The sequence below is a fragment of the Coffea eugenioides genome, chromosome 6, assembly GCF_003713205.1.
Source record: "Coffea eugenioides isolate CCC68of chromosome 6, Ceug_1.0, whole genome shotgun sequence".
In the NCBI taxonomy this organism is placed as follows: domain Eukaryota; kingdom Viridiplantae; phylum Streptophyta; class Magnoliopsida; order Gentianales; family Rubiaceae; genus Coffea; species Coffea eugenioides.
In genome coordinates, this window is record NC_040040.1 from 4,467,016 (window position 1) to 4,494,484 (window position 27,469).

The following is a 27,469-nucleotide window of genomic DNA, read 5'->3' on the forward strand; positions in this document are numbered from 1 at the left end:
TGCCACGAGCATAAAGTTATGTTTCCCATTTTCCTTTCAAATTAAAGATGTGATCTATGTCAAGAATGGGCATCCATTTGGAACCTAAATCGTGCATATGATCAATCATGGTTTGGCGTTGGCATAAAATTAAGTACGTGCAATTGAATTCGAGGTGGGCGCGGCTTGGGCACCCATCCGGCGCACCATTTGGCTAGCTTGACCAGCATGTATATATGCCAATGCCGGGTGGATGAGTTCCTGTGAGTTTTGAATCCTCTGGTCCTAACCCGTCTCGTGTATAAGCGAGTACCCAACTTTTTTTTTTTTTGATATGATCAAATAATGTGAAACAAGCATCATATTTTTCGAATCAATTCGGATATCATGGATTTTTAAATCAAGGGGTATTTTGGCCCGCTTCTAAATTAATACTTGATCAGGGCAGAGAGTGAGATGCTGGAAACATGGAAAGGCACAACTAGCAGTACTGACAGAAGGGCCAAGGATGATTCACTGCAAAGCCCGGGTTTCGTTCTGTCGGGGACTCCTCTTCACTCTTCAGGCGGCTAAAAGCTCATCCTTAATGGCTCAATGGGGTTCGCTACCCAAAGACTTCGCAAAGTGAGATTTTAGTTATGAATGCTATATGGCCTGATTAATCAATTACACATTTGCATTAGTGCACGATTACTCAGCAATACCACAGATGACATGCTTCAAATACAACTTCCGGAGATGCTAAATTCTCATGTTCATGGCATGCCCGTGAAGTTATTATAAGTAAAGGGGAGAAACACCATAAAAAAAAAATCAATAATTGCAAAATGCATTTGCCAGTAAAAATAGAAATAAAATCACTCAAGTGTCTAAAGAAAAATCTACACTCCTCGTTGTAGTTTATTGATCTATTAAATAAACTAAACACCTCAAAATTCTGCATCCTAGAATAAACCCAAAGTACAACTCATATCTTCATGCGTTATTAATTGACAAAGAGAAATGAGGTGCTGCACTGCCCTTCAATTCAACAATCTCAAACTACACGATACTTATTAGCAGCATTATCTTGCTTGAGCTTTCATGTAAATGAAAGAGTGAGCTCCTGACAAGGTAAAACAAAAGGAATTTGAAATTTTCAACTGCAGTTATCAAATTGAGATAATCAAGCTATTCAGGTGTTTATAATGCGTATAGAGCATCACTAGACCGTGATTATCCATATCACACCACTAATTACTGGAGAGTAACAAAGATATGTAGTTCGCATATCAGAATCAAAGTCCAATCATATTTCCATAATACTCGAAGATTCTGATGTTAAAGCAAACTTCTTTTATAAGCAAGTGCAATCATTCTTCGGGAAAGGGGAGAAAACAGATATTCAAAGAGGTGGGGGAGGAGTTAAGAACCTAAAAACAAACTCATGTCCAACTAGTTGGTTCAAGGAGGACCAGAACTTGCTCCTCTGATTCCCAGTAATGGCTTAATGGTGGTCTAAGGGGAAAAGGTAGTCCTGCTCTATAATTGGCATTACCAGAAACACTTGTTACTTTCATGTTTCTGCCCACAGCATTGTGGTTGCTTACCTAAATTGAATACTGCACCATCCAGAGTCAACCAAATTAATGAAAAACAAAGGCAGAATAGGCTTTCTTTTGCTAAGATAAGTTCCACTTCCTACTTCCCAGGTCCTCCAAGTTTTCACTAGCAGCAGTCCACAATTTGCTTTAAGTTACCAATGGGGGCTACGGCCATTTGCTCTCATTTACTCAAAAACTAACTTTGGTTTTTTTTTTTGTTAAATGAAAGTTCGCGCCTGCCGCACAATTTTTCAAAAGAGATCACTGAAAGACTTGAACAACCAACCATGTATACAATTTCTATCACAAATAAGATGTGATAGATCTAACTCAAATGAAACAGCAACTCAACAAAAGAGGAAAACCAGATACATTCATAATTTGCAGAACAGAAGCAAGATAGACCATCATAAGCAACAGTGCCCAAGTCCCTAATACTATTCGACTTGCAATAATACTACTTGAAGAGACTCAAGCTTTGTGATTATGTATACTGTATCAGAAAGAATACTAGGAGTTTGCTAAGATTAAGAAACCACGCATAAGTCACCTGTATAACAAGTATCATCAATGGCACCCCACACAGATTAAGTAAAATGGTCAAGGGGGATAAAAAAGGTGTCAAAACTTCTATAACAAGAAAAACAGTTACCTATTCCACTGGCCTTTCTAAGCAAAGCTTGAATGATCTTCAGGTGGTTCAATCCAAATGCTTCCAAAAGGATCTTCTTCCCCCCAATCATAGAACTGCTTTCTGGGGTAGTATCTATTATCGTCAAGGGAGTATGACACGCAATGCTTTCCATAAAAGCGAACCTTAGAAAAGTAAACACTATTTCTCATAGTCCCAAGAAGATCTATCTTTGCATGGGAGGACAAGAAACTTGCAAAGATAGATAGACCACCTAAAGTTTTCACCTCCACCCATTCTTTAATTGCTTGGTCTAATTTATACATCACAGGGTTAACTTCAGATGAAGTGTATATAACAAAAATTTCCCCATTGTGCTCAGCCATAAATTTGCTCTTCCACCAATTTTTTACGAAAAAATTCTCAGGGCATTTGGGAGGGGGCAGTACATGAACAACCCAACTGCGCTTTTCTGGATCATAAACCCCCAACCAACCAGTGAGGCTCAGACAATAAAACTTTCCACCACAGAAGACCAGCTTATTCCAAATGCTGCTAACAAATGGCAAACGGTTTCTGTAATTGATGGTTGTCCATTCAGCTGCTCTAGGATGGCAGGTACTAATGGCAATAATGGTGGGGCTGATGTGCTTAATAGTAAACACAATACAGCAAGAAGACGTTGGAGCAGCAGAGAAGGCAACTATTTGGTATGTCAATTCAAGTTTAGGCAACTTAATCAACTCCCTTGTATAGGGGTTAACAAACATCAGACGATTGGTACTAGTCTTGTATATAAGCAACCAACCATCTTTCGAATAACAAACCTTGGAGCCAACTAACTCAGGCAACTCAAGAGTATAGAATGTACGGTGCAAAGGATCATAGAACTCAACCAAGTCCCCATATTTTGGAAAGAACATCAACCAGGGAGGTTTATTCACCACTCGCACTGAGATGGCAACAGCAAGCCACTGTTTACAAACAACAGAAGCACGGATATTTTCGCTCAAGGTTAACCGTGAGATAATCATTTCCAAAAGGTCCTCTGGAAGCTCCAGCCAGGTCTGCTGCGCATCTGGCTTATTCTCTTTATCTCTACTTTCTTCAGGTAATCTACAAGTATGAAATTGAGAAAAGTTAACGCCAGTAGTTCTCAAAGAATAATCGCAAAGACAACAAGCAAGAAGAGAAGGCCAACAAAGCCAAAGTCACTAATAGATGTCCACAATGGATACAACGTAGGAATGTCATATATCTTACGCTATAATCCAAATATAACCCTACAACAACTATGCTGGAGTTTGAAACTGCATGACATGTGATTTGATCAATCCCCTGAAAAAAAAAATTGACAAGCCTGCAAAAGTTTAAATGAAGCCAAATTCTATGTGACCATCAATGACCAGAAGTCCCTGACTGCATCAATCAATCCATTTGATTAAGTGATAATGCACATTAATATATGTTTGGGTAGCCAAAGCGCATTAACCACAAATTATTACGTTGTGATCTCTAATCATCTCCATTTTCCATAGTAGTTTCAGAGGAACCTCATCCTCATTTTCTAAATGCAAAATTGCTAGGATATAGCCCCACAAACACAAACACATGCATCAAGCAATCTTCAATTTCCCAAGAGACGTAAACGTTCTGATGCGTAACACGAGATATAAAAGGATTCATTCGGTCTCTCGAGTAAACCTTTAAAAAAATGTTATAAAATTAAAAAAAAAAGGTTGTACTATCGACAGCAATGAGATACCAGGAGTTGAATAAAATGATAAGTACTTAACCACATCTAAAAGAATTGGCGGGTTTGATGATAAGTACTTAACCACATCTAAAAGAATTGGCGAGTTTGACACAGGTATTACATACTCAGAACCCCACCAAAGACACCCAATTCCTCCAACTAAACCCCCGCCTCCCCCCCAAAATTATCAGAGGAAACACGCTCGACTATGGCAAAAATCCTTTCTGTGAATTCATCCATCCTAGGCGAGATAAACACCACATTTGCATAAATCAAATAATCACACTCAAAATTCAACCGAAAAAATGATTTACTGAAAAAGATCAAACTCACTTTTTCAACTTCCTCCTTTTTCTTCCAGCCATCACGAGTAAGGGGCAGAAATGATCTGGTTTCTGGAGGAGAAGGGAAGCGAAGGCGGGCAGCCGGTTGGCCCCCCGGGGGCACTTTTGTAGAAATGTCGCGGGGGAGGATGGGGCGTTGAGAAGGGGAATTTACTGAGTGGAGCCAGCAGTGTAGACACTTCTCAAGAGTCAAGACTCGCCACTTTATATATACGACTACATGAGCAGTGTTTTACCACCTCAAATTATCTTTTTCCACAGTTGTTTACGTCTGGAGTCTGGACAACGCATTATTTGAAATACCACCTCCCTCTCATTAAAAAAGTATGCCCATAAATATTATGAAATGTAAAATCTAAAAGAAGGAAGACATGTCCATAAATATTATGAATTCAATTCTTAGTAACTAATATTTTTAAATCCAAATTGTTAAGTGAATCGAATGAGTTTCTAGTTTATGGTTCAAACTGGTTCAACTAATTGAATCCTCTTTAAATGTATTTCTTTTCTTTATTTTTTATTTATTACAAAAATATATATAATTTTTTTTTATCGGACGGTAACAATTAGCCTAATTTACTTCTATTCCTACTCTTATTCTAACCTACCTTAGGGGAGGAGAGGTCCAATAGGGACTAGAGAAATCGACGGGATTGAACCATCATTGGACTAGATGAGTATACTGCACACCCGTATGAATTTAGAAGAATCCATGTATAATGGCATATCGATGAGAGACAAGATTTGAACTCTTAGGTCTATATTGTCTCTGTTCCAGAATACCCAGATACCACCAGAGAAACCTACTGCCTCCGCACAGGCTCTGTCTGTAAAGCGGTTAGTTCTCTGGATGCTCTCTGCATTAATACTCTGCGTACGTGTTTCCATCAATATCAGGATATCGGACCTTCCAGGTGACTAACAGTCCAACGGGCCGTTGGTTATTACAAAACATATTCAAAAATTCCTTTTTTTTTTTAATATCAATTTTGACAAGTCAATTGGTTCTTGATTGAATTTGATTGGTTCAAATGATTTTCTAAGTTTGTTAGTGTCATGACCAATTTGCGGTTTGACCAGTTAAACCGGTAGGGCCGGTCCTTTAATGTCCATATGGGAACACTAGCCCGGCAGTCTAAAAGATGGAGTTCATCGCTAAGCTTGTTAGCCAAATTATGTTCAAAATCGCGGCTCTACGTTGGAATTTTGAGGCTCCATCCTGTTAAGCCGCTGGATCGGTTGTTAAGAGCAAATAATAACCAAGACTTTGTCGAACATTTTTCATTTCTCTAATCACTCTTTAATGCAAAACGTTCAGTGCTGGAATCTTGCCATTTTCCCCAACAGCGGGCTACGTGACATTGTAGAATCTGTGCACCTGATCTAATTGAATCGCAAACCTCATGCCCCTATTCTCACACGTCAGAGAATTATACTCTCAAAACCTTGGGCCACCTGAACACCTTTCATTGTTGTTGGCCCAACGGGCTGCTTTTTTTTTGTCCATGCAGATATGAACTACAGGGATTCCAATCAAATGCCCATTTCATCTATGAAGGGCAATCTATCACGGCGAACGTCAAGCCGCCTCAGAAAATCAAATTCAAGAAAAGCCCATTATTTTGCAACCATGCAAGATGGGAAGAAATGCCAAATCAGGGAAACAAAAAAGAGTTTTTCTTTCTCAGAAGTTGTGAAGTTATTTAGCAATCAATAGCAAAGAAAATGACAGAAAAAGAGATCGAGCTACTATGTTATCCAGAATTCTTAAAATAGCAGAGAACATGTACAAGCTAGCCCCAACACAAAACTGGACAGATCACCACTTGCAAAGGAGGAGAATAAGGGTAGAAGAAAGTTACGAAAAGCTTCTTGCCCAGCCAGGCTTAAATCATGATGGTCAAAGCCCTGAAATAGACGGCAGATCTGGTCTGGTCTGGTCTGGTCTACCCCAAACCTTGTACTGTCCCTATTGAGCAAATCACGCGATCGACCAACAGTCTGCAAGGGTGAGGCGCAGTCAACTCGACTGGAAATGCGAGCTCAGTCGACTAATTAAAAAACACAACACATAGGAGGAAATTTCATTGCCATTTGCACACAAATTGATCCAAATCAATACACATAATTGTAAATCCCAGGCCCTGAAAATCCAGGGTACAAGCATTGCAATTTGCAACCAAGACAAAATTACATACTACTATATATATATATATATATATATATATTTTTTTTTTTTTTTTTTTGGGGGGTGGGGGTGGGGGTGGTGGGTGGGTGTCCAAAAAGTATACACACTTTTTTAAGGATCCCCCACCAACTACTGACAGAGGACCTTTGGAGTTCTTTCCACGTCCAAGAGGACCAAGAACTCCAACAAACCTCATTCTCCACACATAGGAGAACCAACGATAATTAGCACAAATCATTAAAAACAAATATTGGAGGTTAGCAATAACACTGGAATGAAGTTTTTAAGTTAATCTCAAGAGCAGAATGGACATTGAATCAACCCATTCTCATTGCACTCCTTGCACTTGACAGTCTTCTTCCCTCTCTCATCCAACACTTTGCAACTACCATTGCAATCTATGCACAATACAAACCTGACCCCTGCGCACCCATTGCAGATAGCAACTGCCTTCGGGATCCCGCTGAAGAGAGTACCTAACTTACCATCTTCCTCCAACTTCACTATCTCGTCAGCCCCACCAATCAACCTTCCCTTGACAAAAACCAAGGGAACTTTCACTTCTTTTGTGCCCATTAATCCCCTCAATTCATCCTTGAATCCTGAATGCATCGACACATCACGCTCAAACATCTGAACCTGATGCGACTCGATCACTGATCTGGCTGTGTTGCAATCCTCAAATGTCTTCCTTATACCCCTCAGCGTGGTCGTATACAGGACCACCGCATTTTCACCACCCGGGGGGCATTTTTCCTCGAAATTTTCGAGAATAGACACCGAGTCTTGGGAATTCCTCTTCTTTACCGCGGTGGGCGTTCCTGAAACCATCTTCTTGATTTGCTCTTTCTCTTCGGACAACTCTTTCTCGAATGATGCCACGAGTTCTGGATCAAACAGCGGGCCTAAACTCCTCCTCCGCGACAAAACTACCCCTGAATCAGTCCTCAGACTCTCACATTTGGCATCATTAGGACTGTCTTTTCTTGGAACTCTCAGCATTGGAGACGCTTTTTGTGAACTCCCCTGCATATTACATGCTTTGAAGACCGATTTCGGGGTAGCGTTCTCTTTTCCTCCAAATTTCTTCAGTTTTCTAGGGGATGCCATTTGATTCAAGAACTTTAGTGGGCTTCTCGCATCCAAATCCCCGAACCCACGTAGAAGAAGTCGCGATTTTGGGCTTTTCTTGTCCGGGATCAAATTCGATAGAGGTACTTCTTCTTCCAGACCTTGCATTATCTCCCACGCATTGATAACTTCAGGCTCTTGTCGAGGAGGTGAAGGCTTCTTCAAATCAATCCCACATTTTTTGATGGATTGCAATTGTTGTTGAAGATGAAGATGTTGCCCCTGCTGCTGTTGCTGTTGGTTTTCTTTGTCAAGTCTAAGGACACCATAAGTACTCGACGTGAGAGAGACCACATGGTTGGAGATATTATCTGCTTTCTGAACCAAATTTTCTTGACTGAGATCTTTCCTGAACAACTTGGAAGAGACACAGCCCATTGATGCGGTTCAGGTGTCTTCTTCTTTCTCGCCAGTTTTTTGTGGTTTTATGCGTAAGAAAGATTTGAAGGCTACTGCGGTGGTCCGATGGAAAGAGAAAAAGTGGGAGTTTCATTTTTTTAAACATTTCAGTAACCGTTATCCTGTCTCAAAAGGGCCCAACGGTCCGAAAATTCGAATAAGACTTGTCGAGGTAAACGGTGTGCGATGTCTTCGTGTCTTTCTATCTTTTCGATCGTTCTTTTTTTTCTTTTTTCTTTTTTTTTTGAAAACTGCAAGAATGTCTTTTGTTGTTAGGTTTTTTGTTTCAGTAATTTATTACTAGTCAAAACCTTTTTTCCTTTATTTTTAAATGAAGACCGTAATTGATACTATACACAGGAATCACAACTCACAAATTGTACATTTGACACAACTCTTCTTAATTTTTGTGCTCCTTAATCCAAGATTTTACTCAATTAAAAGTTTTAAATATTAATTTTCTTATTAGTGAAATAAATCAATTTTAATTGTAATTCTCCATTGCAACCATTTGCTTTGAGATTAAAGAATCAAAATGAAGCAGAGAAAAGTATCTTCTTGAATAAATAAGTTAAAATTGCATTGACAAGCATCATGAGCTATGGAGAGATTGAAGTTCATCCTCTCACAAGTAACAAAGATGTAAACTCATTATAAGCGACCTACAGTAGGACTACAAAACCAACCGAGTAACTTGCGAGCAATTGAATCATTGATCTTGATTGCATTCGAGTCGATTTCGAACTACTCGATTAATCAAACAAATCAAGTATCGAGCATTGATATGTTAAGTTTGAGTTCGACAAGTCTTATTGAACGGTACGTATTGTAAAATTATATAGTATAAATTATATATATAGACTCGAGCTTGCTCGATACCAAACGAGTCAATCTTAAGCACCTCATAAAGCTTTGAACTCGATCATTTAAATTAATGCTTGATCGAGTCGAGCTCGATATTTCAAACACTGCCAAGTTGAGCTTGATTTCGAGCATACTCGAGATCGATTTGATTTGTTTTGCACCCTTAACATATAGTATCTTAAAAAAAAAACGTAGAGTATGATATTTAACAGCTAATTATCAGTCCCTTTGAGTCATCGGATCAACAAAGAAAAAACTAATCGTTTAATCATAAATCAAATGTTCCTAATGGAAAAAATAAGGAGAAAATCATAATCAATGTGCACGGAGAAATGTGACAGGTTAGAAAAAGGTGGAAGTTTTATATGCTTCGTTAAGTGGAATTCGTTACATTGTAGAACTACGGAAGAAAGAATAAAAGAGTTTTTGGGGGGAAAAAAAAAAGGAAAGAGTTTACAATTGGGAATTTGAATTCAATAAGCCCAAAGCATGAAATGCTCTTTGCAGCTCCCATGTTGTCGCATGAGATCCATGGCTCCATGCTCTCTTCATAGGCGTTTCGTTCACGACTCTCATTTCTTTTGGGCTGCTCCTCAAGTTATCCTTCCAGGACTGCCCCTCAACCCATCCAGAGTTAATCTCTGTTTAGGCTGGGTCCTCAACGCTATTTCTTTCTCTTATTTTCAGAAAAATTAATATGTACAATTCTTACCGAGTCTCATTTTCTGGGTTTGTGTGGGGGAGTTCCGAGACGCAAACGAAACAAATTCATGTTTGACTTTCAATGTGCATTATACTAACATCGGGTCACTGATGAGCAACTCAAGAATTGTGGTGTTGATCCAATTAAGAAGGTCGAGGCCCAACTACTAAACTCTCCTCCTTATTCAACTTCTTCTTCAGTAAATTTCCACTTAAATTTGATTATCAACACTTGAAGCTGAACAAGTATTTATTTTTTCGTATGGAATAATTTATGGGAAGATACCGTAGGGACTTGAAGCTGAAAATTTTCGTGTTTTAGGGTGAATTGGAGAAAGCAAGTAACATATTTCATTTGGATCAGAAGAAATATTAGATACTTTGTGCAGGAGCAGCATTTTTTTTCGGCTGTTCACGTTTCTGTATATAAAAGTATAACAAAAAAATATGACAACATATTTGGGGTTCCCTTCCATCAACCGAGAAATGAGAATTGTCGGGCCGTTTGCGAGAGGCATTCGAGCTCAGCAATCAGAACTGATAAATACTCTTTTCATGCCCAACGCCCCTCTCCTCCTCACGCAATAAAGAAGCAAATATCTGTGATTGGATAATCATAATTAACTGTTACATTTCATTCCTCCACATAATCAAATGGTACACTTCATTTTTGTTTCCCTTCCAGAACCAGATGGTTACAAAATTTATTCTTTGAAATCGACTGATTCATGATGGATTGGAATGTGTAGATTCCCATAGCATGATCTTTTTGACATTTCTTTGTGTGTGTTATGGAATGGAAAACGTAATCGTCCTAAGCTAGAGCTCCAATAATGAAGCACTAATGAGCTTCTAGAAATCTTTGAGCAGTGGCGTAAGCGTTGACCTCGAGTTGTGAATCATGTTTCCTACAGTAGAAGGCAGTTTTTTTTTTTTTTTCGTCGCAACGAGAACAATATATCATGCTCTTACAACTACAAGAGAGGGGAGAGTATAAAAAAACTCGTATGAAAATTAGGGATGAACCACTAAATCAGATAAATACACTGAGTGTGTTTGAATTGTAAATTATTTGAGATATTTTTACTGTAACACTTTTTGTGATGTAATGTATGTGAGATAAAAAAGTAATTGGGAAAATAGAAAGATGTATTGAAAATTGTAATGGTAAGTAAATATATTTGGGCAAGTAATCTCCTGTTACTTCAAAGAGTTTTAAAGAAAATTTTTTTTTTTGGCCAGCAACGATAACATTTTGTATAATCTAATTATAGTCTAATCTAAAGGGAAGGAGAAGGAGAAGCCACACATAGTGAATGATGAGAAACAAGTATCGAATTCTTAACCTTCAACCTCCGTCAAAACTTAAAGAGGTCTCGGTGACCAACAGCCCAAAAGATGTTGGCTATTTCTCGAAAGAGCTTTAAAGAAACTCTCCTTCCTACGTATAAAGCCACAATGGCTAATAGCTAGTTTGGGAGGATGGAAATGAAAAGAAAAGAAGAGAAATGATAAGTTAGAAAAGAAAAGAAAGGATCAAAGTTTCTATCTAAATTGTTTGGGAGTTTTAAAAAAGAAAAGAAAGTGAGTAATTTTCTTTTGTTTGGAAGTTGAATGCAAAGGAAAGGAAAAGATACTTAAACAAATTATTTTACAAATATGCCCTTTCTATAAACAAATGTGAGAGGGATTCATCGGGTATTAAAATATTTTTGTATAGGATTTTAAGGGTAATTTGGTAATATTAAAAAATTTACTTAAACTTCTGTCCGTTCCTTCCCTTTCCGCCCAATGTTGGGCGGAAAGTTTTCCAAAAGATGGAGGGCGGTGGAATCTTTCCTATTCTTTTCTTTTCCTTCTCATTTTAACTCCCAAACAATGGAAAAACTTTCTTACCCCTTCAAAACCTTTCTTTTCTTTTCATTTCCATCCTCCTCAAACTAGCTATAAATTAAGTAAGCACAAACTTTCTTGTTAGTCTCCGCACGTTAAACAGATTTGAACTGCATGTCAAATCACGTATGTCAGCTCAGCGGCAAAGTCCAAGTTAACATGCTTGAATGCTTGTGTCAGTGGATAAAAACAAAGAGCAAAAAGGTTACCGAAGATTCCGAAATCAATTCCCATTCAAATTCCTTTCTTTCTGTTCATATTAATTTCTGTGCTTGGATCTTTATGCATCTTTGCCCCTTCTGTTATGGTTAGATGATGGAAAGGTTTGATCCCGGCTGATTAATTTTAAATTTCACAAAGAAGTCGTACAGATCAATATATATAGTAGAGATTTCTCCCCAATTGGAGACGTTCTTGCTTACTACATCCACAAAGTATTCTACTTTCACCGTCACTGCAAATTTTGACTTGTTTCGACGCATAACTCTTAACAATTCCGTCATAACTAACCACCACGGATGAATGAAATATTTTCCAATTTAGATAACCCGAAGGAAGTAGCGTTATTGTAGCGATAAAATTTTTATTTTCTTTATAATATTACATATATATATATATATATATATATAGGTATATAGCCTCTAAATCCTACTAACATAGAATTAAACTAGCTAGACCGAGACTTGAACAAAAGAACCTCTAAATCCGGACTGCAGCCGTCCTACAGCCAAGAAAATGAAGAGGAAAGAGTAAACAATACATACAATGAGTCCACCCCTAAAAGTTTCTGGAATTGCCAACCCTTTTTTTAAAAAAATAAAAAAAGGCAGCAATCGGTGGGCGGGTGGGTCTATGGGCTCGGTATTGCGTGTGGTCTATGGGACGTCGATTAAAGTACTATTTCTTTGGCTGCTTCAGAGGCGTGACGGCGGCAGGGATTACAAAACAAGGAATGCGTGTTTCCAAGTTCCAACAAGACAAATCGTCGGAGTGATGCGATTACGTATTACCACCAAATGCTTTCCAAGGTGCTATCTCAATTATTGGTTCCCAAAACTCGGTTGGTTTGTTTGGATTGTGTTTTATTTTCCCAATTTTATCTGCTTACATCATCATTACAATTTTCAATACATCTTTTTATCTTCCCAATTACCTTTTTATCTCACACACATCACAAAAAGTGCTACAGTAAAAATATTCCAAATAAAACACAATCCAAACAAACCACATGTATTTTTAATTCACCCTCGCTTAATCGTATCATACTCCCATATATGTTGCCCAAGGACCCCCAAAAAAAAATAATGCTGCATATTTTCTCAGTTCCATTAAAAGTGTTATACTTTGCATTTTGAAATGTTCCAAAATATTTATCATATTGTCAAATATAATCTTTTTTTTTAGTCATATGCATATTACTACTCAAAATTCAAAATTTGAATTTGTGGGATAAGATTAAAAAGAGAAATATAAACATCACAATCAAATCACTATTTTTAAAAAATTAAATCTCTAAAACATGATCAAATAATTGGAACAGAGAGAATAGTATACATCGGTAAGGTCAGTCGTGTACCTGACTGATTAAGTGATATTTATTATCTCGCCTCCTACAATTTCTTTATGTCGTTTAAGATGCTTTAGTTGGAATCTTGACAACTAAATATAAAGTGCAAATGATGCAAACCATAGACTTGAATTTGATCTCTATAATGGAGCAAGCTGAAGAATGTATTTGTTGGTAGTGGAAATTATAAACGAATTGATGCATGGCGTACGTACTTAAAAGAATTTGAACCAAATCAAACTGCTGGTCAGTATCATTTTACCATTTCAGTTTGACTTAGTTCAGTCATTTCATTTTCTTCTACCATTAACGAACGCGGATGTAAGCAAGTCCTGTAGAGGAATAATTAAAAGGGAAAAGATTTAATTTCGGCAAGTGATGATTAAGACACATAATATTAAATAACCTACCTAGAGATCAGAATTGGAATTATGTAACACGAGATTACAATCTCGATTAGGTTAGGTGTTAGTTGGAAGAATTGGTCTCCCAGGGCATCAATAAACTCTGACCACATCAGGTCAAGAAGAATCCATTGATTAAGTATATGCCACTAGCACATAAATGAATGGAATACCACTTGGAAAAAGCCAGACTTCTCCTTGTCCTCCACACATACAACTGATACAAGGCAAGCCTAGAAGGAGACCTAATTTTTACTCCTTTTCTTTTTTTTTTATTCCACCTTGTTTGGTTTGTCATTTTTTCTCAATCAAAATTGTAAATTTTATCTTATATTTATTAAATTGTTAGGGTAAATTTTTCTACAAAAGCTCCAGAACTACTCCAATCGGACGCGAAGTTTCTTCTATGACAATTACCACAGTCCCCATCACTATCTAATTAAGTATTAAATATCAAACTTAATTATAAAGAAGCTAAAGAAGAAAATGAAATCAATATGTTGATTCTTCCACGCAAAAAGAGTTATGATTACTCACCAATTATTCATCTTATTATCTCCTACAATAGTTACTTGAATGAATGGGAGATCGTCATATCCACCTGAGTAACATGGTGGATTTATGCACCAAGCATTGATTACTTGTGTGAGCTCGACTAGGCCAAGTAATTATGAATTATTTGAAATATAGTACTCCCTCCGTCCCACTTTGATAGTCCTGTTTTCCTTTTTCATCCGTCCCAAATTATAGTCTAATTTTCAATTGAAGAATGTAGTTGTATTTTAATTTTCCTAAAATACCCTTATTCAATGTAAGTTGTTACTATAAATCTACCCCATTTAATGAGAGTTGATTCTTTTTTTACCATCAATTCAAGTTCCCATAAAGTTATACTCTAATTAATGTGAGGGTATTTTAGGAAAATAGCTAACTAAATTGATTGTTCCAATAAAGTTAACTACTTTTTCTTAAACTGTGTGAAAAAACAAACAGGACTATCAAAGTGGGACGGAGGGAGTATAATTGTTAGCATTTGAAAAAAAAAAACACAAAATGCAATTATTCATCTATGTGTAGCTTTGACAGTGAAGGTGCACGATGCTTGCATACAAAACTTCAAATAGGCCTAGTGTACATTTCGTGCACGTAAATATTGGATTTTCTAGTGTATTTTGAACCACGAGATGTATCAAATTATTTCACGGTCTACTTGACTCCCCCACATTCAATTTCAGGCTATTAAAAACAAAAGAAGCCGCAATTTGTACTGCCGTATTCTTGGCAGACGGTTTGATTCTTTAAAGGAATTTTCTCTTTGATTTGGAAAAAGAAAGCTAAAAGGAAGGGAATAAGTATTGAGGAACTTCATCTAATAAGATGTTACTTTTGGAAGATAGAACTGTTTAATAACTAATAAGTTGTTGATGAGGCTTTTATTTAGTGCCTAATCTAATGTTGAAACTCCAAGAAGACAAAAAAACAAAACTGCAAGAATATCACCACCTCTGGTCCTTGAGCTCAAATCTTCCCTTGTCCTTCCGGAACTTCTTAAATCCCTGTCATCTTTTAGTTTTTTGCTTTTTTTATCCCTCTCACCTCTTCCCACATCCTTTCCAACTCAACCGTCGTCAGATATAGGTCTAAAATTCGAATCTTCTGAACTTAACCGTAAAGAAATCTGTAAGAACCCTTCTATGTTTATTGGACCCGCTCCAATGGCTTTTAAAAAAAATCCTACCATCTGCTAAAATGAAAAAAAGAAAACTCATAAGTTAATGTGAAGACAGATGACATATTTGAGCATGTGAAGAAGATAACTGCATTCGCCTTACAAGTTACAAACCTATTCCTCTTTTTGGTTCAACCTAGTATGTAAATGGCGAATCTCACAGTTAAACAACCAAATCCCCCAGTTTGGAAGTGTATTTTTGCAGTATAGCCGAGATAGGTCCAAGTAAAATACGTCTCTGCAACAAGTATTCTGCATCTTGATCCTAAATTAAGACATTCTAACTGCTTCATCAACCAAATCCATCGTTTGTTGTAGGACCAAATTTTTTAAATTTGGCATACATCATCAGGATCAGGTTGGCAAAACAATTATGAACAGTTATTTATTCCGTGACCGACAAATGAATTTGTACATAAGCGGCTGCAAGGACCATATTGGTGCATTTACTCCATGTCTTCTTGCCCTTCGTTATCGTTTTCTTTTGTTCATTCTCCATACTATTTTTCCCCATCCACCTTCATCATAGAAGATGACTATTTACTGATTTATCTTTCAAGGCACAACCTGTGAAGTTTAGTTGATTATTACACAAACCAAAATTCCCAATCAAGATAGAAAAAGTCCAACCAAGAAAACAAAAAGTAAGGAGGGAAGATAAACAAGTGGTGTGTAGAAGTCAAAACGGGTACAATTAGGTAGAGCGCATACAACAAACGGATTGACAATAATGTTGACTCTTTTTACATACAAGTTTCAACCAATTAAAACAACTGATCACGAAAGAATTTATCAAATTTGTTTGGATGGTAAGTTATTTGGGATATTTCTACTGTAGCACTTTTTGTGATGTGATGTATGTGAGATAAAAAGGTGTATTGAAAATTGTAATAATGATTTAAGCAAATAAAATTAGAAAAATAATGCTCAATCCAAACAAACCATCATAAGCCCATCCATCATTATAATTAGGGATAATTTCAGAAACCTCCCCTGAGGTGTCTCACCTCCCCTGTGGTTCAATTACACTAACCTCCCCTGGACTATTTTACAAATTCAGTCCAAATGATTAAAATATTGTTTTAGAGAGTGAAATTAGAATTTTGTACCTGAGCCCTTTGTGCTACGGTGACAAAGTATTACTATGGAGCGTTTTATAGGCAAATGCTAGTACCAGCTAGCAATCAATGAATGTTAAATAAAAAACCTACCAGAGCATGATTAAGAAACTAAAATACTCATAAAGTCTAGATAGTACTTTACATCTTAGGATCAAATTAACTTTAATTTCAGACATGCTGATTGATAAGTTTGCCACCAGTGCGATATCTCAGAGTCTCACGCATGATTTAGTTATTCTTAGAGTTGCGTAGTAGACAATTTACTGCGCCAGGTAATTGAGATAAATGCATTATCCTGCAATTTTTGTTTTCAAGTATTGTGTATATTGCATGTTTGTTTCTTATGTAAACAGTTAGATCTTTTATACACAGATTAAATAAATTTATTTTCTACAGTTATAAGTGAGCTGCATTTTTGTTGCATAATGTTTACCAGAACTCTCTCTCTCTCTCTCTTTTTTTTTTTTTGGCACAATGTTATACAGAGGGTTGCTCGATTTTTTAACCAAAAAAAAAAAAGAGTAAGAAAAGAGGTCTGTAGTAATCAAAACATTAATCTCACACGTTGTGTAGCACTAAAATGTTTTGGTGTTACTCATCTGAAATTAAAAATCTATTGCGTAAGTCTTAAGGCGGCCAGGAAGGGTAACCTCCCTGTAGGCAGAAGCAGAAGCATCACCAAAATGGATAGTTTTTTTTAAAAAAAACTAAAATAGATGGTTTTTGGGCTAAATTTGATAGATTGAGTCGTACAAAATTTTTTTCACATAGAAATTTTTCTATTTACACATCTTCGAATAAGTAAACACGACTGGGGGAGTGGGGAGAGAGATGGGTTAGGTGGTATGATTAGAATTGTTAATTGAGCCATGTGAGTTGAGCTTTAATAAAACTAGATTCGGCTCATCTAGTTAGTGAAACGTATGGGTTTCGAATCATGAGTTCGAGTTAATACATGTGAAATTCATATTTGACTCATAATATATTCGGGTTTTGAAACTAATTCGGGTTTAACCCAAATTCACTTATTATTCTTTAACTTTCTTGATATAATTACTATAACCATTAAATAGTAAAGTAAATTTGCAATCTAAAATATTAAAACTACACATAAATTAATAAAAAGTTCATTAAAAATACATAAACCAATACTAATAGGGCTTTTAGTTTCTGATCGTGTTATATACTAATAATAATAGTCATTAGTCAATAATCACTACTAAGTATTTCTCTTTAAATATATTTATTTAATGAATTTAAGTCTCTTCCAAACCGATACTAATTGTTAATAGTCTAATTATACATTACATATTTAAAAATAATACACTCGTAGTTATATACATTAGGGTGTGTGTCTGTATATATATATAATTACATATCAAATATATAAATAATATATAATAAAGAGTCGGGCTTTAATTAGATTGAGCCTATACATGCCCATATTCTACTCACTTTTTAATCGGGCCTCAAAAATAAGCCGAAACTTTGCTGGACTTAGAATTACAGTAGACTCGACCCCTTTTTTTAAGGGTTGTACGGGTTGAACCGACCCTATCGACAACCTTAGATGGAGAATGGAGAGTAAGTGTGACGTCTCGTGTCTCAAACCTCCCACCTACATTTAAATAAAAATTATTAAACTTTATATTATTCATTCTTCAGTATTGGTGGCGTGTACATATCTTTAGCCTGGGGAAGAATGGAAGTTGGAAAAGTATGAAGTTCAAAGTAAAAAAGAGAACCTTGGAATATATAATATTATAATCACATATATTACCAGTCTCAGAAAAGGAAATCGATTTTGGAAAACTAGCTTTAGTATACTTTTGACGAAAAGTTGAATTTTAGTTTGAAAAAGAATAAAAAAAAGAGGAAAGTTTACTAAAATCAATTGGGTTCTCATCTTTTCTAGTACGTTTCTAGAGAAAGGCAGCTCATGTGTTTCGAGTTTCGTGCCTATGCCTACGGACAAAAACCGCAAAACCCCCCACGGCCCACACGGCAGCACCACCGATCAGCTGGCTGGCTCAAGCTCCCTCCAGGAAAAGTACTAGTAATCTTTTTCCTCATTTTTTTAAATATAAAACTATTTTACAATTTTTAAATAAATTACTATAAATATTTCCTGCCGTGGGTTGGACTCCTACTCCAACTCCTTCGTCGCTTTGAAATTCTTGCATTCCCACCCAGCGCCAGCCTCCTTCTCAAATATCTCTCTTTCCTTTCTCTCTCTGGACTCTCTTTCTTTTAATTATACAGAGAATGCCTCAGGTTGATTTAGAAACACTAGTTTCGGCCTGCGCAGGCGGAGGAACCGAACGCAAAATCACTTGCGAAACACTCGCCGACGACTTATCCGAGAATGATGATGTAGCTGTCCGCGATGCTGACGTTCCACAGGACTTTCCGCCGGAGTCGTTCTGGCTGTCGAAGGACGCCGAACTCGACTGGTTTGATCGAAACGCTTTCTTTGAGCGGAAAGAGTCCACCAAAGGCATCTCAAATTTCGCTTACTTGAATCAGAACCCGAATTCCAACTCCAATTCACAGCGGTTTTCAGTGAAAGTCAGGAAGACTTCCCTATTGGGGTTGCCCAAGACTCAGAAGGCTAACTATATCGAAACTGCTAAACGAAGGAATAATAAACCCGCAAATGTAAAGTTGTTCCCGAAACCCTCTTCGTCCGTCGGAAAAGCCCCCGTCTCGGGAGTGGAACCGTCGTCGCCCAAGGTTTCCTGTATAGGAAGAGTGCGATCGAAGCGCGGTCGCCGGAGATCATCGGGTAAGCGAGAAATGTCGCTCGACAAGTCGAGATCGCTTGGGGATAAGCGGAAAAAGGGGTTCTGTTCTCGGGTTTTGTCCATATTTAAATCCGGAAGTCATGACAGAAAACCGTTTCGACGGGAGGTTGAGGAAATAACGGAGGAGTCGACTGTGGAGGAGACGCCAAGGACGAGCGTGACTGTAAGAATGCGCGAATTTCCGGTTGGTGTTGAACCCGCGTCCGAACCGCCCGGTTTGGGAGGGCTGAAGAAGTTTGCGTCCGGTCGGAGATCGGGGTCGTGGAGCACTGAGGATTTCGACGTGGCACTCTCTAATTCGCTGGTGGCAGACGGTCCCGCGAAAAGAAGTTGATTGGAAGTCGTGACAAAACCGCGGGCATGGAAATTGTATGTGAGCGTTGAAATTTTGGGGTTGTGATGACGTGGCAGTTGAAGAATGGCCGAACCTCGTTGAATTCGAGGTAGATCAAGGCAGTTGATCTTGCCTTTTTTTGCCCTTTTCTTTTTTTTTTTTTTAATCGGGTTTTGCTTCACTTGTAAATATGCGTGATTTACTGCAAAGCCTGTAAATGCAAACATTGTGGATCACACCCCCACCTTATCTAGACTCTAGTATCTAGTTAATCTATTTTTCTCTTTTTCTTCTCCATATAATCTTTGGGAATTGATTGTAGAATTTTGTATTGTGGTCCTTTAAATTGGTTGAATATATTTTTTTTCTCAAAAACTTGTGTGCGAGAATTTGTTTTTGTTCAACTGAGGTATTATTTGCGTCCGCGCGTACATATACATACATATATATATAAACGTGAGTGGAACAATTTAATTGGAGAACAAAACAGTACTGTTTATATGAGTAAGTTTTATATTTTTCCCAATTCAACTGCAAGTACTGGTGCAATAATCATATGATTTGCATATTTTGGTTAGAGTGACTGTGATCACATTCACACCAATGTGCCGTCGATACACTCTGTCATGAGAACATTAATCACATGTAATGCTTCCACGTCCCGCGCTGTAGTTCAATAACACTGTACTGCTGTCTACTAACTGCGTAACTGCTCCATAGACATTATTATTATTGTATAATATATCTCAAGTACAATGACCAAAAATAAAGAAATAGCTCAATTTGATTGTTTAACGAAATTTGGCACCAAGCTTCGATCGAGGATTAGTTCATCAGTTTTGTAATGCGCTCGGTGCTCCTGACTCTTTCCTGTACCGAGAAAAGGATCAATTGGTTAATAACGTAAGTGCGACGAGGAATGCCGGGGATTTCTTCGTGTCATGGCACATGATTGTAAAGCTTATTTTGAGCCTTGCTCAAGTTGTATGGTTATACTTCTTATTAATAAATTTCTATCGTTTCAAAAAAAAAAATAAAAATAATAACGTAAGAAAAGTAGAATATATTTTGACTAACAAATCTGCACCATTTTGAATTGTTTTAAACATTCAGCTTTACAGGCAGAAACGTTAGTTACATGATATTATTGACTCGATTTAATTTAACTGAGTTGAATTTCAGCTTAGCTAGTAGAAACATAATAATATTATTCGAGTAATTATGAGTTCTGTAGTTCTATCTGATTCAAATTAATTGATAAAAAAACATTTTAAGTAATTATGAAGTTTTTAATTCGACTCGCAAGTCATTCACCTTCTTCCCTTGATCTGAAAGTGGAGTTGAGTTGAATGGAACAGAGAGGGTGGACTAGTCCCACTTGAAGGTATCGTAAAGTAGTTTTCTACCCTATTTCCTTTTTTTTTTTTTTTGGGGTTACTTTGTTGGGTGGTCTCTGTTTATGCGGGCCGCAAGGAACGACGTTAGAACTTTGATCACGGTTTGCACTAAGGCGGACTTTTCTTATATTTGTCGCACGCCTCCTTTTGTCGTCCAACAAGACGAGGAGTGTTGCTGCTGCCTCAGGATCCAGCCATCAGGATTGAACCCTACGGTGGATTATATATACCGGTGCTGAAAGTACATGCGATACGTGTACAATTTAGAAATATTTAATTTTACATAAAATTTTCATTATTAAAGTAAATTATGGTATTTAAACCTTTTTTTTCCCATGAAATGATGGAACTTTAGTAGTTATAATGTATAGATACATTTATTTGGTCAAGATATGTTCAGATAGTTATGGTTACTAGTAATTATTTTAGTAATTCATGTTCGGTAGTAAAGTAATGAATGATTTTTATAAACATAAATTTCCAAGTATATAAAATTATTTATCCAACCATCCTCTCTTTCTTTATATATAGTATAAATATAACAAAGTAACAAGAGAAACATCAAAATGGGGCTTTGGTTGGTATTTTTCCAGCCCTAAATGAGAAGATCAGCATTGGCAATGGGACCTTTGGAATTATTTGGAGATTTTCCACCAAGTCCTAGAACGACTTTCCTCTTTCTCCAAGTTAGGGTGGAGATGGCTTCAAATTCTATTGGTAGGTTTTTTTTGTATAAGCAAACACTTGGGTAGACCCGATTTATGTAGATCTAATGATTCAAAATTAGTCATATCATTTCACCAATTTAAGTATTAAAGATGCGACAAAATTTGGACCATTAGGTCTGCAAGACCTGATCTACCCAAGGTTTTGCCTTCCATATAAGCATGGGACGATTAGGGTTGCAAACGAATTGAACTACTCGAGTCAAAACTCGACTCGAACTCGATCAATATCGAGTTCGAGTAGGTCAAATTGAACTTGAGCTCGAGCTCGAACTCAAAAATATTAAGTTCGTCAGAGCTCGAGTATATATATATTATTTTAATCATAAAATTACATATATATCCATAATATTTTATTATTTATTAAGAAAAATATTATTTATTTATTTTTTAAAAATAAATAATTATTTTGTATTTTTTCGAACTCGAACTCGAACTCGAGCTCGAGGTTGATAAAACTAAGTTAAGGTTCAATTCGATTAGACCAAAGTTCGACTCGACTCAACTTGTTTGCAACCCTAGATACGATAGAACTGCACAGTGCCCATCCCAAGTCTTGATATATGTCCATAAACAGGATTTTGCTTATGAAAGCTTGCCTTCTTTCTTGATTTTCTACCTCAGGAATAAGGATTATCCACATTTATCAAATAAATTATTTTTGAATATTTATATTATATATAAAGGGAGAATGGCATAAATTTTTTTTTTCATTTTTAACTTTACTCTCACGATCGCTTAATTATTCCTTTACCATCTGATTACATGTTACGCACATTGCCAACCAATGTAATTACAACTAATTTTTACCCATAGCCACCCACAAACATTGTAACCACCAAGTGAATTATAATACATAGGATCAATTTGACTAAAGATAAAATTATAAAGGTAGAATTGTCAACATATTTAAACAGTCCATTTTTCTACCTTTTCAAATGAAATATTTGCCACAAATACTAAATAAAATATTCTCAAATGGATAATATGCCTATTGTTTTCATTGAGGGGGAGAAGTGTCATTACGCACCACTTTCCCCACGCCTGGGGGGAGAGAGGGGGGGAGGGAGTGTCATTAGCCCTTGTAACTTACAAGTAGCGAAGAAAAGGAAGTCCAATAATTCTGAAATCTAGACCAGCAGTTGCGAGAGTTGAGATAGGCCTACCACTCAAAAACCATAAACTTTTAAATTATGTATGCTGTTTACCCTTTATCTTGACTCCTTTCATCAGTTCATACGCTGAATTAGTATCTGGTTGATCCATTTGCATTCACTAAAAGATAATTGGTTTCGTTTAACATAAGTAGGCACTTGATTCTTGAAAAACAAAGGAAAAAAAAATAAAAACAAAAGTAGGCCCCTGAATACTTGTAGAACCGTAATTAGAGAGAAGTAATACTAGAAAACGTGGTATTTCAGAGTTTTCCGTAATGAAATGGTGGACAAAGTCATCATGCGCAAAAGGAATCATTCATTATAAACACGCACGTGCTTAAACTTCTCTATTTATTAGTGATATGCTTTAGAACTCTTGCTCTCTGCACCTCAAGCTTTTGCAATTTCTCAACAAAATCTCATCACAACAATATAGTAAAGCCTCTTGCTCTCCTCACCAACATATATATATATATATATGTGCTGAAAACCTTGCAAGGCACTCAGCAAGTTAAAATGGATTCAAATTCAGGACTGGGATCACCTCTTCATATAGCTCAACTAGTCGTCCATTGAGTGGTTGCACTGGTCTTGAATTGTTCTTGTACGCCCAACCTAATGGTGCTTTGAGAGCTTGAACTTGCTCTGGTGATATTGGTCTCACCTGTTTGTTATCAGGACGATTCAAATATAAAGTCTTTAGCTAGAATTTTTGCCATTTCATTTGTGCAATTACGTGTATCATGTATGCCCGTGGCCTAAATTAGTGGAATAAGTTCCTTTCATACCTTGCCAAGGATGTACCAGGCTACAGTCTGGTTGCAAGGAGGAGTAGTGAGAGAACCAGAATACCTATAATACTTGCGGGCATTTTTTCTGAGTTGATGCATGTTGAAGGTCCCAAGCGCAACCTGACCTCCCTCTTTAACTCCGGACATGTCTTTAGCCAGTTGATACAATTTATTCTGCACCTGTGACCATGATGATGCATACGCATTTTCAGAGTTGAAATTTGATTTGGAAATGCGAATGTTAATTTACTACTGAAAGTTCTAATCACCGAATTGCTGCTGCCTCCAAGCTACCACAACAAAAACAGATTTAGCACTTGGAAATATATTAAAAGGACGTTGTTTGCTGGTCAACCTTGCAATAAGAGGGACACCTACATCAATTAACAAGTTCAATTTTTCTGAGTGCACCATGTTTGGTAAGTGCACAAGTCTATCATAGATTAGTTTGATTACCTTAGCAATTAGCGGATCAGGATGTCCAAGATGGTAGAGGATACCTATGACTGCAATGCAGCCATCATCAGCACTGTGAACAAGGTGAAGTTCAGCATCGTATCTGTCATGATGATGATCAGATGCATTTGGTAAGTTATTAGTAGTACCTGGAAGAGTTAACTTGAAAAGCAAATAACAGAAGGCAAAACATAGTAAAATAACCCTTCAACAGTCTAAGGGGAAATACAAGTACTAAATCCTGAAACCTACTCACTCCCCGCTCAGTCAAGTAATGCGGTGTAGAGTTAAACAGTACACAACAGAAAATTCTATTCTTCCATATCTGTTTGATCGCTTTGAGTTTTGAAGTGATGCAAATTCCTGTGTAATTGACATGCCCACATTGATTTAAATAGTAAGCCTTTTTCCCTAATTCTTTTTCAGTGTAGAGTAACTAATCTGAAATGCTTGAGGGTAGTTATGCGGTGAGAGAGAGAGAGAGAGAGAGGGAAAGAAAGCATACTGAACTCCATCAATTCTGTGCTCAGAAGGAGAATGCCAAAGCAGCTGACTGAATTTGTAAGCCTTGCCATCTGAAATCAGTAAGTTTGTATTTTTACCACATCGCAGCTGCAAGTCAGAAGATTTAACATTTCAGGAAGCAACTTTTAGACTTGGGAAGAAAGGCAGTTAAGCATAATCAGAGACAAAGAAATAGTGCTGGCAAATCATTGGCAGGCATAGAATAAGATTCTCAAGTGTTGTAAACATAAAAATACAATCCACATCAATGCATTAGACGAAAGAATATACAGAAACACGAAGAACATACTGACCCCAATGTTGAAACCATTGTTGACGAAGGTAGCATTGATGTAACTATATTCTCTGGTCAGCGGTTTCAATTTCTTGTTCAGAACAACCTTTCCCTTTGGAATGTCGATTGGCGACTGTGATTTACCTGTTGAGCACTCTGAGAAGCCGGGGTTCAAGCTTCCCCATTTGCTGGGGCCCGTGGCACCCATGTAACTGAATGGGATCTGTACAATAGCCTCTGCACAGAACCATAACATAAACGTGTTGAAAACTGTTTCCCTGTTGAGTATAAGAGTACTACTAAATTCACCAAGAGTAAGATTGATACTGTAACTGCATTCTTTCTTTCCCCAACTGATGTATACAAGATTTTTCCACTTAACGGAACGGAAACAGATGGCTGGTGTCCTCTGCAAGAGCTAGCTGTAGTGCTAAAAGAATACTAGCAATTTGTATGCAGTTGAAAGTTACTTTCAACCTGTTTTTGCGAGAGCTTTTATTGCCAGAATTTCTTTGAAAACAAACGAAGTTTGGTTATGACATGATAGTTGCAGATACGTATTGAAGAAATGCATTTACATATCTTTGGGAAAAGAAAAGAATACATTTACACTAGAGGAGAGGAAGATACTGGGATCATATGTACCTTTTCCGAAGATAGGAGAAGCATGGATGATGATCAAGACTGTGGTTGCAAGCATGAAAATGGCGAACCCAGCAGGCATTGTTGCCGCTGCCATATTCCAGACAACTTTTTTCCTTTGATTATACAGATAAACCTGGAAAATGTTTATGCAGAGAACCAGAAAAGTAGCTCTAGTAGCTTATCATAATCCGAATGGTAGAACACTCAAAAACGAGGATAATATATATAGCGAGCCCCAGGCCGAGCCCAACAAGTGCTTGTCCAAGTTCTTGAAGCACCTATTGACTTTTTGATGTTGTCCAGTTATGAAAGCTATCCGACCCCATCTTGAAGCACCTATTGACTTTATTATGTTGGCTTGCTATGTGCTTCACCTACTGACGTTTATACTTATACATATATCCAGCTTTACAGAAGCATTTCTGGTAGCTTTCTTTAATATCCAAGGAGAAATTTTCAATTAAGAATGACCTGGTTTAGGCGAAAATTAAACCAAGTGTGCAATCATAACAGATATAAAATAGCAAGGAGAGACCAAATCAAAAAGAAAGGATATTTAGGAAATTGACATAACGGATAAGTATATCCTAACTTGCATAATTCACGCATGATCCATATTCTGAGGTCATGATGCATAGATTGTCCTCTGGATTCATTGTTGATGCGTTTTTTACTTAGTTTAATTTTGAATGTTGTTTGAAGTAACCATCAATTTGCTTCTTATCTCCATATAATTATTGGCCGACATTTCAAACGCCAAGCAACTTGAAGAATTTAAAAGATTATGGCCATATTCTCAAATGATTTTAGAAAGCTATTTTGTTGACTGATTTTAAAAACTTAAATTTTAAATTTTTTGGGTCCAAAAAAGGCTGAAAATCAGAAGTAGGTCTTGAGGTGCTTTTGAATTCTGATTATGGCCTACTTTTTCATCTGGAGAAAATGGGTTTATGGGACATAGAGAGGAGGAGGAGGAGGAAGTAGAGGAATGTGATGGGGGTAAAATGGGAAACGGAAAATAGAGTAGCCATTTTTGCGTACTCCACCATTTTTGCTTTGTGTGAGAAAGTGAGTGACAGAGGAGTGAGAATGGGAAGACTGACTGAAGAGAGAGGGATGACGTGGTGCTGCATGAGACTTATTACTAGTACCATATGATCGATGTTGTGGTATATGTTGTGTCCGACTCTAATCCGGTCCACACTAATCTAAACGCCTACAGGCCTTCCTAACACCAGAACCTTTTTTTTTTTTTTTGGTACATGGTGACATGGGATATATATATATATATATATATATATATATTCAATAAGGGGTATTTCAACTTTTCGACCAAACTAATCTCCTAAACCTATGTAAAACCTTGCCCTAAGGATACACGGCGGCAAAGTAGCACGCACGCAGCTAAGTAACATGGGATATATACAAGTTACTTACTACTCAAGTATTTGTCATTTTCTGGGGGCTGAACATCTTCACAGATGAAATGCGTACAAGTATATTATAGGTAAGAATGCAATTTCTTTTTCATTGACATCATAGATTAGATTAGATGACATTTGTAACTTTTCCAATAGAGAGTAAGGCAAAGAAAGGAAGGTGTGGCTTACTCTTATTCTATTAGGCTTAGGCCTATCGGGAGTGAAGAAGGAGAGCAGACCTTATTTCTTTATTTCTCTTTCCAATCCGATCTGTCTGTAAATAATTACCTGTCTTCGACGTCTTTGCCTATGGGAGCAAAGATCAATTATGTTGGTTGATAGACGTCGTTAATTATCATCGCACGCCATTGCAGTTAACAACAGGTCAACGTCTATGCTTAGCCATCGCGGTTCATGATGCAGTCTGCAGCAGAGCCCAGCGTTGGGTTTTATTGCGACAGAGAAGGGTTATGGTATCATCAATGCAATGCACCACACTTTTCAACAAGAGCCACTTCCAATCATCAACAGTTCGGCCGTTCTACCACAGCTTGTTAACTGCCCATTGAGCCCGAAGGTCAATTGGCAACGGCGATTAGTAAGCGTAAATCAGCCGGGGTACGTTTGGATTGAATTCCAGCTTCACTAC

At 37.2% G+C, this 27,469-nt stretch overlaps 4 protein-coding genes across 5 annotated transcripts; 1 reads left to right on the forward strand and 3 right to left on the reverse strand.

Annotated features, from left to right (window-relative positions):
• Positions 1 to 335: 335 nt before the first annotated feature.
• LOC113775771 (F-box/kelch-repeat protein At1g57790-like) lies at positions 336 to 4,455 on the reverse strand. 2 transcript variants are annotated; one of them, XM_027320780.1, is made up of 3 exons: positions 4,283 to 4,455; positions 2,215 to 3,309; positions 336 to 633 (listed from the first exon to the last, which is right to left on the reverse strand). In XM_027320780.1, the coding sequence occupies exons 1-2, from the start codon at positions 4,312 to 4,314 to the stop codon at positions 2,232 to 2,234; spliced, it is 1,110 nt and encodes a 369-aa protein (XP_027176581.1). In that variant the 5' UTR covers positions 4,315 to 4,455; the 3' UTR covers positions 336 to 633; positions 2,215 to 2,231. The 2 variants fall into 2 exon arrangements, with proteins under 2 accessions (XP_027176581.1, XP_027176580.1); XM_027320779.1 differs by lacking the exon at positions 336 to 633 and adding an exon at positions 782 to 1,084.
• Positions 4,456 to 6,775: 2,320 nt separating this feature from the next.
• Positions 6,776 to 7,990, reverse strand: LOC113773061 (uncharacterized protein At3g28850). Its single transcript, XM_027317583.1, has one exon. The coding sequence runs from the start codon at positions 7,988 to 7,990 to the stop codon at positions 6,776 to 6,778; it is 1,215 nt and encodes a 404-aa protein (XP_027173384.1).
• A 10,453-nt stretch (positions 7,991 to 18,443) lies between these two features.
• On the forward strand, positions 18,444 to 19,705 carry LOC113775220. The gene has a single exon (XM_027320004.1). The coding sequence runs from the start codon at positions 18,557 to 18,559 to the stop codon at positions 19,427 to 19,429; it is 873 nt and encodes a 290-aa protein (XP_027175805.1). The 5' UTR covers positions 18,444 to 18,556; the 3' UTR covers positions 19,430 to 19,705.
• Positions 19,706 to 23,007: 3,302 nt separating this feature from the next.
• LOC113774689 (alpha carbonic anhydrase 1, chloroplastic-like) lies at positions 23,008 to 25,610 on the reverse strand. The gene is made up of 6 exons (XM_027319289.1): positions 25,400 to 25,610; positions 24,774 to 24,991; positions 24,461 to 24,567; positions 23,956 to 24,058; positions 23,497 to 23,679; positions 23,008 to 23,372 (listed from the first exon to the last, which is right to left on the reverse strand). The coding sequence occupies exons 1-6, from the start codon at positions 25,491 to 25,493 to the stop codon at positions 23,220 to 23,222; spliced, it is 858 nt and encodes a 285-aa protein (XP_027175090.1). The 5' UTR covers positions 25,494 to 25,610; the 3' UTR covers positions 23,008 to 23,219.
• Between the last annotated feature and the right edge of the window lie 1,859 nt (positions 25,611 to 27,469).

What these genes read in the sequence shown, in the direction of transcription:
- LOC113775771 (XM_027320780.1), bottom strand. Translation starts at nt 4,314, where the DNA reads ATGGCTGGAAGAAAAAGGAGGAAGTTGAAAAA. An exon ending in AAAAGGAGGAAGTTGAAAAA is followed by an intron (nt 3,310 to 4,282) that starts GTGAGTTTGATC and finishes TCATACTTGTAG; the next exon opens with ATTACCTGAAGAAAGTAGAG.
- LOC113773061 (XM_027317583.1), bottom strand. Translation starts at nt 7,990, where the DNA reads ATGGGCTGTGTCTCTTCCAAGTTGTTCAGGAAAGATCTCAGTCAAGAA.
- LOC113775220 (XM_027320004.1), top strand. Translation starts at nt 18,557, where the DNA reads ATGCCTCAGGTTGATTTAGAAACACTAGTTTCGGCCTGCGCAGGCGGA.
- LOC113774689 (XM_027319289.1), bottom strand. Translation starts at nt 25,493, where the DNA reads ATGGCAGCGGCAACAATGCCTGCTGGGTTCGCCATTTTCATGCTTGCA. An exon ending in TTCTCCTATCTTCGGAAAAG is followed by an intron (nt 24,992 to 25,399) that starts GTACATATGATC and finishes GGTTCTGTGCAG; the next exon opens with AGGCTATTGTACAGATCCCA. An exon ending in ACAATGGTTTCAACATTGGG is followed by an intron (nt 24,568 to 24,773) that starts GTCAGTATGTTC and finishes TCTGACTTGCAG; the next exon opens with CTGCGATGTGGTAAAAATAC.